Source organism: Pteronotus mesoamericanus, unplaced genomic scaffold (assembly GCF_021234165.1).
Source record: "Pteronotus mesoamericanus isolate MK-2021 breed Mesoamerican mustached bat unplaced genomic scaffold, CSHL_Meso_final scaffold_36, whole genome shotgun sequence".
Lineage (NCBI taxonomy): Eukaryota > Metazoa > Chordata > Mammalia > Chiroptera > Mormoopidae > Pteronotus > Pteronotus mesoamericanus.
In genome coordinates this window covers 10,474,479-10,487,097 of record NW_026555313.1, presented here as the reverse complement: position 1 = coordinate 10,487,097, position 12,619 = coordinate 10,474,479, and the positions used below count along the sequence as shown (strand labels likewise).

Below are 12,619 nucleotides of genomic sequence, written 5' to 3'. Positions count from 1 at the left end.
AATACATTGCTATTCTTGTAGTAGTTCCCTGGTACATAACAGGTTGCTTTACTTCTACTTATTTACTCTTTGTTTTTATTTTATTTAATTATAATGCATCTTGGAGTGTGCCTCTTTCAATTCACCTTATTTGGTATTTCTGGCCCTCCTGGATCTGGATATGTGTTTCTTTCCCCAGCCTAGGAAAATTTCTGCTATCATTTCTTTCAACACACTTTCTCCCCCTTTATTTCTCTCTTCTCCTCTGGGACCTCTATAATGTGTATATCAATCCATAAGATGGTGCAGCCTAAGTTCCCTAAGCTATCTTCAATCTTTTTCATTGTTTTCTTTGTGCTTATCTGATTGAATTCCACTGTCCTGGCTTCAAATTAGTTGTTCTTTTCTTCCACTTAATCTAATCTGCAGCTGTCCCTATTTTGAATTTTGCAGTTTACTTATTGTGTTCTTCAGCTTTACAATTTATGTTTGGTATCTTTTTATATTTCAAAGAAATTTTCTATTTCTTTGTTGGGATTCTCATTTTGTTTATGTGTTGCTTTCCTGACCTCAGGAAGCATCTTTATGAATGTTTTTTAATCTCTTTTGGGTAGACCAGTCTAGACTAAGCTCCTGGTTGTCTTTAAAACCTGTGTAATTCCTCAAGCTTCTTTCATTGTTTTTAGTGGCTCCCTGTATTTGAGGGTGTGCCAAGCTCTGTCAGTGTCCCAAAAGAGAGGATTAGGTGATTAAAGAGAGGATGCAGGTGACTATAAGTCTGACCCTCAGGCGGCAACTTGTAAAGTATGTGGTCAAATCCATTTAAGAAAAGATTGGAAAATGGACAATTTGCCTGTTACTCTACACTGAGCCTTGAGGGGATAGCCCTGGCAAGTAATCTCATGCATTACCTGTTAAGATCTGCTTTATTGTTTGCTACAGTCTTGTGGGACTTGTGAGTGAAAGTTTAGTTGGCTGTCAGATTTGGTTGCCCCTTGGACAGCATAACCAGAATATTGGCATGTGTACAAGCTCCTTCTAGAGACATGGGAGCAACCTGGTTTTATAGTTAGGGGAAGCTGGAGAAAAGAAAATGGCATAAATGCTCACCAGCTCCCTTGGGCTCCATGGAGGATCACAGTCAGCCCCTAAATGTATGAAGCTAGACCCTTGAAGATGAATTCTCAGACAGCAGGTTAAATGTATACAGTCAACTCTCTTCCAGGAAAAGACTGGGAGATAGGCATTTTTGCCTTCTCCTTATGTGCTGAGGCTTGTTGTGATAGTCACATTGAGTGCTCATGTGCCCATTAAGAATGGCTTCTTTATTTTCTATAGCTCCCTGAGTGTTGTGGATTCATGTCCCATTGGCTTTCAGGGGTAGATATTTTTTGGGGGGGTCTGTCTCATTAGTCATAGGGGTGCTAAATATGTAGTCCAAATCTTTGCTCTTCATGGAGAAGTTGGAAAGTTAGAGATGCCCTCACAATTGTATGGCACTGTGCCAGGGATGGTGTTTATGCAGAGAATGTGTCTCAGACTTTCTTAATCATTTCGACATGGGTTTATTATTTTAGTTGCCTGATGAGTAGCAGTTACTCAGGTACTTTCTGGATTTCTCTCAGAGGAACTGCTCCATGTGTGCATCTGCGGGATGAAAGATCTCCAAGAGCTTCCTATGTCTCCATCTTGATCCCCCCAACTAAATCAGTCTTGATGAGTTGGTTAAGTAGCAGCCCAATTAATTGAATATTGTAATTGAAAGCTATAAATGGAATTATTTTATTTCTTTTTAAAAAATATATTTATTGATTTTAGAGAGAGATGAAGGGAAAGAGAAACATCGATGTGAGGGAGAAACATCAATTTGCCTCCCATATGCACCCCAACTGGAGACTGAATCCATAACCTAGGTATGTGCCCTGACCGAGAACTGAACTCACAACCTTTTGGCGTATGGGTTGACAGTCCAACCAACTGAACCACACTGGCCAGGGCTGGAATTCTTTTCATAGCTTCACTTTCAGAATGTTTGTTGCTAGTATATAGAAATACATAGATTTTACTATGTTGACCTTATCTGTTATAACTCAGCTAAACCCATTTATTAGATCTCATAGTTTTTTGTTAGATTTTTTAGGATTTTCTATGCATAAACCCTGTTTTTCACAAACTGGACAGCTTTTAGTTATTTTTCTTGCCTAATATCCCTTGCTTGAAACTTCAGTACAGTGTTCAACAGAAATGATGAGAGGGACATTCTTGTCTTATTCCCAATCTTAGTAGAGGGCCCTTTAGTCTTTCAATATTAAGTATAATACTAATATAATCTTTCTTTTGACACTGAATTGACTTCACATTTGGGGATTCTATGCACATAGTTCTCAAGAAATTGCTGTTGATTGGCCCAATGTAACAAAAATCACTGGTTTTTAAATTCAGAGTTTTTTAGGGACAATTGAATAAGTCAATAGAATCCATGTTAATAAACTATATTATAATGCAAGTATGCATGAATTACTGGCCTAGTCATGTATTATAATAATATCAACTACATATGGTAAAATCTTGGTTATTTTTAACGATAGTGATACAAGCAATATATTTTCTACATCATATACTGTTACTTAGTCATTATACAGATAATATGCTACCATCTACTGAGGCTGTTGAAGACAGGCTGTGATACCCATTAGGATGCCATAACTATTAATTCTTTCCACTTATATTAGTTTGGCAATGTTAGAAATTAAGTTATGGCATGACAATGTATAGCATGTTGACTTTCTTTTTCTGAATTCCATTGTTTGGAAAGAATTGATGTCAACACTCTCTATTTGCTAGAATCTCATTGCATAATATTATGAATGCAGATATCTCATAGGATATTTTTGTCTTATAGTGATTAATACCAGAATATATAAGTTTTAAGATTTATATATATTTATATTTTTATAAAATATATTAAAACAGACTGTGAACCTACTAAAAGTAATAAAGAAGTCAAAATTTCTCAGTATTTCCATGATAATCCCTTAAATAGTATAATTATACTTTATTCAAGAAACACAATACAATAAGACTTTACAGTCTATTGCTGTATCTTAATATCTCAAATCCATAGTGAAGCCCAGTTCACTAGAAAAAAATTTGTCTCAAGGTGTGAGGGTCTATTTTCCACATGATTATAGTGGAAACATCTCAATCTTTTTGCAGCCTTTGGTGCTTTTCCTTCTTCAAGGACAAGGTCCTTACCAAAGAACTATGTGGTGAGGAAAGAGAAAAAGAAGAAAACATTCTGAACTTCTCTAACATATACCACTTTTGAGATCAAGCCCTTGGGACAGATGGTACTCAAATAAAGCAAGGACAATGGCCTTCTGCATGGCTAGCTTACCCCTACATGGCAGACTTAATAGGAAATACCTAGTAAGTTTTGCCAAGAATTTAAAACCACTTGCCTTAGGCCTTTAAGAATTTTATACTTAATGCATGAATCTAGTTCAATAACCAACTATATTTAATATGGGAAAAGCTGACATAATTTTTAAATATTTGAATTACAATCAAAAGCTGTTTTTTCTAAAGGTTTTTTATTTATTTATTTATTTTTAGAGAGGAGAAGAGAGGGAGAAAGAGAAGGAGAGAGATACCAATGTGTGGTAATATATCATGCACCCCCTACTGGTGACCTGGCCTGCAACCCAGGCATGTACCTTATAGTAGAAATCAAACCAGCGACCTTTTGGTTCATAGGCCAGCACTCATTCCGCTGAGCCACACCAGCCAGGGCAAATAAACTTTCTTAAATCGTCATTTTCATCTTGGGTTTTGTTTTTTTTTTTAACATTAGAGACATGTGTCACCAGTTTCTAACATTCTTGTAATACCCATAAGTATTGGCAGTCTTTATTCAGAGTGGCACATTTATCATTTACACAGAGAAAAGGCCATTATTTAATTTGCCAAGTGATAGCATAGTAAAACAAACATTGTAATTAGTTTTAAAGGTCATTTTGGCAGATATTAAGCTAATCTGCATCAAATATATTGAATTCTACGTTAGAAATATAACAATCATTGGGATAAAATGATTATCTTATTTTATAAAAAACTTAGTAAGTAATATAGTGTAATCACTTATTGGAACATTATTTTAAGGCACAATTGAAATAATTTTGAATGCTTGAAAAATTCTTATAAAAAATAGAAAATAAAGAGTTCTTACCAAGTTTGCAATGATATAATGGTAGCCTTTAACATGCTTTCCAACACTCACAATCTGTGAAGATATAAGGAAATAAGAGAAAACCATATTAACTTTACTGTATTTTTAAGAAGTAGAATTTTAACTATTTTAGCATAATTCTTTGTAGAAACTGATGAGAGAAAATTGTTTTCCTTATAAAAGTGGTTTGTCTTAAAGAAAATAAATTCATAAGCCACATGAATTAAAGTAAAAAAAATCTTCTAATTTCAACCACACTGTAAATGTAAAAGACCAATTATTATACTGTACCTTGTTCAGAAAACTACTATGCTATAATTCCCCCAAAGACAATGCCAATGTTACAAAACAAATCAATAGTTTATATTGCTATAGGAAATATATATTAACATAAGATGCTTAAATGATTTTGTTCCAAAAGATTTATATATACTTAATTTACTGATAATTTATAGAAATGCATGATAGACTATTGGATGTCTTCACCTGGAAAGAGTGATTTTCTATGAGTAAATTATATTATTATTGTGAGCAGCAAGCAATATTTTTCTAAGGCCGATCTCTGTTTTTAGATACCCCTGATAACACAGAACACTTAGTTAATTTTCACCTGCATATTGATATAGCAATATTTCATTATAATACAGAAAATAAGGAGAAGACATCGTCTAGATACTTCTCTGTGCTAGATTCACTTTTTCCCTTAAGAATATTTCTGAAAGTTTAAAAAAATGAGAAATACAGATATTTTAAGAAAATATCTTAAATATTTTAAAAATATTTAAAAAATACAACTTTATTTCTGCACTAAAAGATAAAAGCCTTATTATTAAACTGAAAATGTTTTCCAACGAGAGGAAATCTAATGACAGTGAATAATGAGCAGCTTTGTAACCTCATTGGTGTCCTCAAATGTAACAACACAACATAAGATTTTCATGTACTTTCATCATCAAAGAAAAAAATTAAATTGTTTTTAGCATTTTAATATCCTCTAAAATATTTCTTTGTAAATTAGTGACTTGTGTATGAAATACAGGAAAACCCTATTTAAATCCATAACATATGAATTGTGCCAGGAAACAGTTTTGCACATAAGGCTATCAGTTAAATGCAATTGCTGTTCATCTCATCTTTTTTTTGATCCCATCTAAGACTTCTTTGTCTTTAAGTTTCTGTAATTTCACTACAATGAGTTTGGATTTTTTACTTTTTAATTTTTGTTTATATTATTTAAGACTTGTTTTGCTTCTTGACTATGAGACTGCCCTTTAACAATTCTGGGAAATTCTTTACCAAAATCTCTTAAAATCCTTTCAAAGTTTTTGTTTTTTGTTTGTTTGTTTGCTTCTAGCAGATACTGCCATGTTGATACTACTGGCGTAGTCATTTTTAAAATAATTTATTTGTTTCCAGATTCCCCAATCATAGTGTGTGCATAAATTCAAAATACAATCTGCAATGACAAATTCTCATAGAAGATACCTCCCTCACCATACTAAACCCACACCAAGTCAGAAAACAGTCAACTCCTTATACAGGTAGCAGATGGTTTTCTGTTCTTTTATTGGGGTGGTACCCTTAAATATTCTGGCTTAATATGAGATCTAGGGTATACATTGATTGCCTTGACTGAGCCCAAAGTTTCTGTTCTTGTGTAAGCATTAAATTCCTAGTCAGGGAACGCAGCTGACAACTTCCCTTGGTGCAGTCATCTTTTGTTCTTGGCCCCTGAAGGATTCCTTTGCTTTTTTGGAAGCTCAGCTATGCATTTGTAATGTTTTCCATAGCATTTTTACATGCTTTATTTTGTCAGATTTATCTTGTTCACTATTTATCTAAGACAAATTTCCCTTGACAATCTCACTATACAGATGATGACAAGCAATAAGTAGTTGGGTTTATAAAGTTCAGTAAAGAAACAGCTTAATTAGTCATCACAATGGGTAAATCAAATTTGAGTGATTTGACATGGACTGAGTAGCTTGGGGCATCGCAGGTACAGTTTGTGCAAAAGACAATTACCAAGGAGAACGCAATGGTTTGGTACTCAGTAGGGAAACTGCATCTTATTGTTCTGTTTACTACAGAGATTTGTACTATTTGACCTCAACAGAGATTGCTGTCTCTGGGCAATCCATTGTTTTTCTCTTACTGATTCACTGTAACTTTCTCTGTTGTGGCTATTTAGACCCTTTTGCACTCTCTTTAAGCCCTCATACTCCTTCTGTCTCTTCTCTCTCACACCCTCAGCTTATGATTTGTGTGTGGCCTCCATTGAGAACCTCTGCTTTCTTTTAAATTCACTTTAAAGTGTAAACACTTGTAAATGTTAAAAAGATGTAAAACCAGTGGAAATTCTGCACTGGGTAATTCCTAAAAAAAAATCATTGTCAGTTCTAGATTTCCTGGCAAAGAACTATAATAAATTAAAGGTTATGCAATGCATTTTCAAGGGATGAGGACTTATAGAAACCACAAAGAACTGAAAGTGACAAAAGTCCTGGTAGCAAAGGCCTTGCAGAGCTTAATATGTATCAACCATTTGGGAACTGAGGGCCTCAGAGAACTGTCATCTGCAGTTTTTCTTTTTACCTGCTGGTGATGCTAGAGAATGGTGGAAAGGATACCATTTTTGCTGAGTCAGATCCTGGCTGGGAAAAACCAAATGCACTCTACACATTGTTGCAAAAGCCTCATTGTCTTTGAACACTCACCACCCTGACCTGGAGTGGCTGCGGTTTAGGGCAAAATCTTGATCCTTCTGCCAAGTATCTACCACTAGACTGAAGTTGCTTTATGAAAAAAATCAAATTTATACTCCATAGTAAAGTATCCTATACCTAGAGTGTTGTTTATTTAATTATTGAAAAATGATTGTGTAAAATTGATGTCATGGATGTTGTTTTACATCTTCTATCATCTTAACCAAAGTAAAGACTGTTTCATGTAAAAAAAAAAAAATCTGAGTGACTTGAATTCAAACGTAAAACAAACATGTCTCTGCATATCTGATGCTATTCTTTTATAAAGAATGAAATAGCTTGAGGTGAATGACATTAGTATAAAATAGCACTATGCTTATTCAAGTGTTTTGGCTGAGTTGTCAAGGGAAAATGCTGTCTAGGGTGAGGACTTAGCTACAATAATTAATTATGTCTTTTCATAGAGACAGAAAATTGCAAAAGTAGCAAATAGGGATTTTCATGCTTTATCTTATTAAAAGAACCAGGATGAAACTAAACAAAGAATAATGATCTGGAGTAGAGTTCTAAGAGTGGGTTAGGAAGGATATACGACTTACACTGATGATACACTTTCAAAGGAGCCCATCTTTACAAGAATAAAACATAGGAAAAGTGATTAAATGATTTCTTTCATTACTTTTTGTTGTTTGTTTTTTAGGAAATAAACAGTTGTTTAGAAATAGCCATGATGTTGATTAAATGATTCAATTCTAAAATCAGGCTTATGTGTATCAATGAGGTAAAATGCTAGGTGGCATCACTGCAATGTTTTATTAACAAACTATGGCATAATCAATTTTTATGAATGGGACCGGGACTTTTAAATCTTTATTTACTAAAATTAGAGAAAAATGAGCCCATGACACTTTTTCATCTTGTCTCTACCTTTAAATAAAGGTGATGTAATAAATGTCTGTTATGTATAAATTTAGGGTTAGGACATTCAAAGATTATAAAGATAAGTAAGTCAGAGCTGCTGTTATAGGAATGTTTATTACGGCTGCAATACAAAGTGGAATAAAGGAGGTGATGTGCATTTGAAGGAGAAGGGTTATTGTATGACTGGGAATACAAGGTAGTTTTTAAGAGAGAATAGATCCTACTAAATATTGATTGGGTGAATAAAGAAGTAAATGAGAATATAAATGTCACAAGCACTAGTATATTAAGATCAATTTGAGAATGGAAAATGAATAAAACTCGGCCTTTAATCCACAGTCACATTTTATGTTAGTCCTTTATGTATTGGCAATGGTTTATATAGCACTCAGGGGTCTTTTGAGATAAGAGCTGATACATATTACCTGAAACTATTATTACAAAGCTGTGATTGTAGTATTGAGCACTGTCTTTAAGCCGAAGATCTGCACTGACACACTTGAGTATGAATATGAATGATTCTGGTTTCCCTCTTAATTAGATTGTATAAGTCAGCTGGAAATTTCTCTCCCAGTTATGTTCCAGAGAATTCAGTGACATGGAGAAAACAGTACAACGTATTTGGTGGTGTTAGAGACATGATGCCTATAAATGTAAGAAATTTATCGTAATGAAGGCAGTTGCTCTCACTAATCCTTGTATTCTATAAAAATGTCACGCTCCCAAATGTCCCCTGAATGCAGATTTTAAAGATGTTTCCACGCATTTTATTATAGATAAACACCAAAGCTTCAGTTTCTTTAGTTTTCTTCAGTTCTATAAAAAGAAAAATATAAGGCAAGGGACTTTTGCACACAAGTTGTGGACTTAAACTACAATCTTGTAAGACAACAAAAGGGCCTTTAGTTTGGAGTGAGTGATGCACACATGGAGAGAGGAAAGTAAAGAGCCCAGACCAGACAAAACGAAGGCTGTTCAGTATGAGAAGGGATTAAGGGAGAAGAAAGGAATGAGAGGTCTCATCAAGTGTTTTAAGAGAAAGAAGTACACGTGCACACGCACGTGTATGTACATATATTTTTATTTTGTTCTATACTTGGAGATGTTAGGAATTTTAAAAACTTCTAATCAGGACCAACTCTTTTTTAGGAGAAAGGGAGAGGAAGAGAGTTGCCCATAAAAGGAATGGCTACCTCTCAAAGTAATGATCTGTCCCTCACTGGAAGGATGCAGCAGAAGCTGACTCATGGCCACTAAAAAATGTTGGGATAGAGTTCTTCAGATTCTAGAATCTTACACAGACTTAGAAGTTCTATATCTGTATTGTCAGGCACTGTAATAGACACGGCTGGAGCCCTCCATGCTTCCCCTTGTACATGCTAATGTGCATTGGCTTATAACTTCCAACTGGCAGCACCGGCTGAGTCTCCATGACTCAGGCTTCTGTGGTCCCTAGAGCCTGCTTTGCCTTGGGGGTAGCAGGGGGTTAGGTCAGAAGAGTCAGGGGATTAACACCCTGTTCCCAAGCAGCACCCATGCAATGTCTGACAGGAGCTGGTGCGCAGAGAATCCAAGCCCCTTGCCCCACAGATGAGGTGATTCTGACATGTATGTTCTACACTAGCTCCAGTAATTAGTTCACGCTAATTTCAAATGAGATTAAGCCCCTTTCACCCACGTGGTAATTTGCTAGATAAATGCACCTTTTTTGGTCTGCATTTCTCCACTCTGTTTCAAGTGTGTTCTTCACCTAGCAAACCAACTGATTACACACCAATCCTTGCCTTAAGGTCTGCTTCTGAGGGAAGCCAAACTTAGACAGTCTCCAATTTAAAAATGACTATCAATGTGGTAGTGTAATTTATAATGTAAAAAATGCTTTTGTTGACTAACTGTGCCAACCTTTTCATCTGTAGTGTAATACATCTTTGTTATATTCTGAGTCCCTAATCTCTATGTATAATCAGGCTCTCCAGTTGCACAAAATACTTTTATATGGATATTAGATTTGGTTTAAAACATTTATTCTCTTTTACAGAGAAATAGGAATGAATCAGTATTTTTATTTAATAAATAATTTATATTCCTGGAACACGATTTTCCTCTTTACACTGTCTTATAATCTTTAAGGATGCCTATGTATAGCACTGGTTCTCATTGTTTCTTTCTTCAACTTTATTCTAAATGATAAAAAAAATCCTTCAGTTTTATCTTTTCAGATCAAAGAATGTAGATACCTTTATATATTACCTCTCCCACACTGAGAGCTATATGATTTGAATAGGGTCGTAGAACTTTAAGTGAAAAGCAAGTGTTGAAATTCCGGTGTTTAATTCCCACTCTGTGCCACTCCACCCCGTCAGGGTACTTGCCAGCAGCTCCAGAGAAACACACGGCAGAGCACACCTGCACGTCCTCTTCTCTGACAATGGCGGTTGTGTGAAAAATTCTACATCCGCAAATCCTGAGTAATATTAGAATTCTCATTAAGTTAACTCTATCTCTTAGCAGAGATCTTTTCTGAGTTAATAACATTTTAATTTAGTGATTTAAAATGTTTGCAAAGAGGCATAAAAGATTCTATGGAATTTGTAAGTATTAATTTGAAACTCACATAACAGCTTGAAAGAAACAGGGAGCAGCAAGTTCTTCAATTAAAGAGACATTTTGTAAGAAGCGATATAAAAATAATTCCAATGAGTTATAGGTGGAGAGGTTAATCCTGTGCTTTCATTAACAAATGCATTAAATAAATACAAGCAGTAAGTGATGAAACTGGGACTTCAGCCCAGGTCTTTTGACTACAATTTTCATCTTTTTTTATTGTACCCTGTTGTCTCCCTTAGACCATAGCAATTCAATAGTAATCTATCTTTCAGAATGGTAATCTTGCTTTAATAAAGGCAAAATGAGTAAAACAGATTATCTGTGAGAGTGACATTCTTTATGACATTAGACTTTTATGATGCCAAACTAGCTCCATGTATTTGAATAAAAGCATACATGCAAGGTATTCCTAATTCCATTTTTCACTAGACTGGGTGAGGAACACACAGATGAAGAATTACCAGGTAAAATGTAACATATCCAAGTCTAGGTTTGCAAATTCTTTATATATCCATAATAAAGCTAATTATCAGAAAGGCTTAAATAATTTGGATTCAATTTTGTACAGCTTGTACTTTACCAAGTGGATATTTAAAACAACAGTTCAAATACACATCCTGAATTTAATGCCAATTCAACTCAATAAAATAGATAATTCTATTTATGAGACAAGCTCAAAGTGACCAATTAAAGGTTAAACTATGTACAATATAGTCAAATACATTTTAACTATACTAGTGTTAAATATATTTTATGATGTTCCCTTTGAAGACAAGAACTCTGTAAGTGCTAGTATATACAGTTAACTTTTATTAATCAGAATATCTTATTTCTTGAGTTGTCCCTAGTTGAATATATCAACACTGAAAAAATATCTTAGGTTATAAAAAATTTGAGGAATCATATCTTCGGGCAAAGAAAAAGTAAAGAGGTGACTGTAAAAAGAAAGAAGCTCTGTGGCCACTGTTGCAGGGAACACTAGGTTAAATAAGGTTTAAGATGTTTCTTTGCTGTAGGAATTTTTAGAGATTTTAATAACCGAAACTGCACTAAAATCCCATGAGCCAGATAGAGTGTGCAGTTCTGTAAAACAGTTTTAAAAGGTTGTTTAAGTTCATCCTTCCTGTAACATTATTCTTCACTCACATCTTCCCTTCACTTTCACATACACTTCAAACTCCAGTTGTTTTAACGGCACTTTCTTATTTCTCTTCAGCGTTGATCATCTTTACCCACAGTAAAAGCACAGCCTAAACCATTTGAGACATATTTAAGATAAGTTCTGCCCATAATTCTTGTGAAAGCACCTTACTGTTTTGTAACTTCAATTAGTAATTTTTGGTCATGAATTTTTAAATTGACATGTTTGTAATTATATTTGACAGATAAATTGTGATTAAATACCTAAGTCATATGGCCCCAGAGTTATCCTCTCTACTTTTATAGCAAGAGAATATTTTCTTTGCATTTAAATTTATGGGTAATATTCTACTTTGAATAGTTTGGTATGAGAGCCAGGTTCTTATGAAGTAGATTTAGAGAGAGAGGACATAAATATAAACAGATATCCTGTCTCAATAAAGGAGTATAAATTTTTCTGGGTAAACCCTTCAGATTTATTCAAATGATTAACTCCAAAATCATTTTAAAAAATGAACAAATGAACAGTTATAACTAACAGAGAAAAGGCAGAAAAAATTATGCCTCTCCCTAACAAATGAGATTTTCCTATTTGATGTTGGTATGCAAAATATGCATAGCACCTTCACTGGATAGGTCTTTTGTCCATGTTTTCACATAGTTACAGTAAAAATTTAAAGACTTATTCATAATGACTGAGAAAACTGTTAATGTTATCAAATATTTTTATTCTTTTAAATTCCAGTCAGGTCAGGTAAACTCAAAATCTTAACAAAAATAATAAAGACTTTGAATGCCTAAGTGCCTTTCATGGTGTTTTGCAAAGTAGACATTTAATAAATGCACTTAATAAATAACATCTCATTATCACTACTTGGTATTACATATTTATTTGTTTATTGTGTGGCTCTCTCACTAAAGTGTAAGCTCTATGGGGTAGGGACATCTACTGAGCTTACAATTTTGGCTTGTAAAGCACTGAATAAATGTTTGTTGCATAGATGTCAAATAAATGAAGTTATACACTGTTATACATGAC

The 12,619-nt window shown here is 34.2% G+C and overlaps 1 protein-coding gene across 9 annotated transcripts in view; it reads right to left on the bottom strand.

Moving 5' to 3' along the window:
* Window positions 1-12,619, bottom strand: part of GRIA4 (glutamate ionotropic receptor AMPA type subunit 4) — a 386,291-nt gene that overhangs the window by 93,182 nt on the left and 280,490 nt on the right. For all 9 annotated transcript variants that reach the window (XM_054592511.1, XM_054592510.1, XM_054592516.1 and 6 more), the window contains one exon: window positions 4,208-4,261. In XM_054592511.1, coding sequence (XP_054448486.1) covers window positions 4,208-4,261 — 54 coding nt within the window. The remainder of the gene's footprint in view (window positions 1-4,207; window positions 4,262-12,619) is intronic.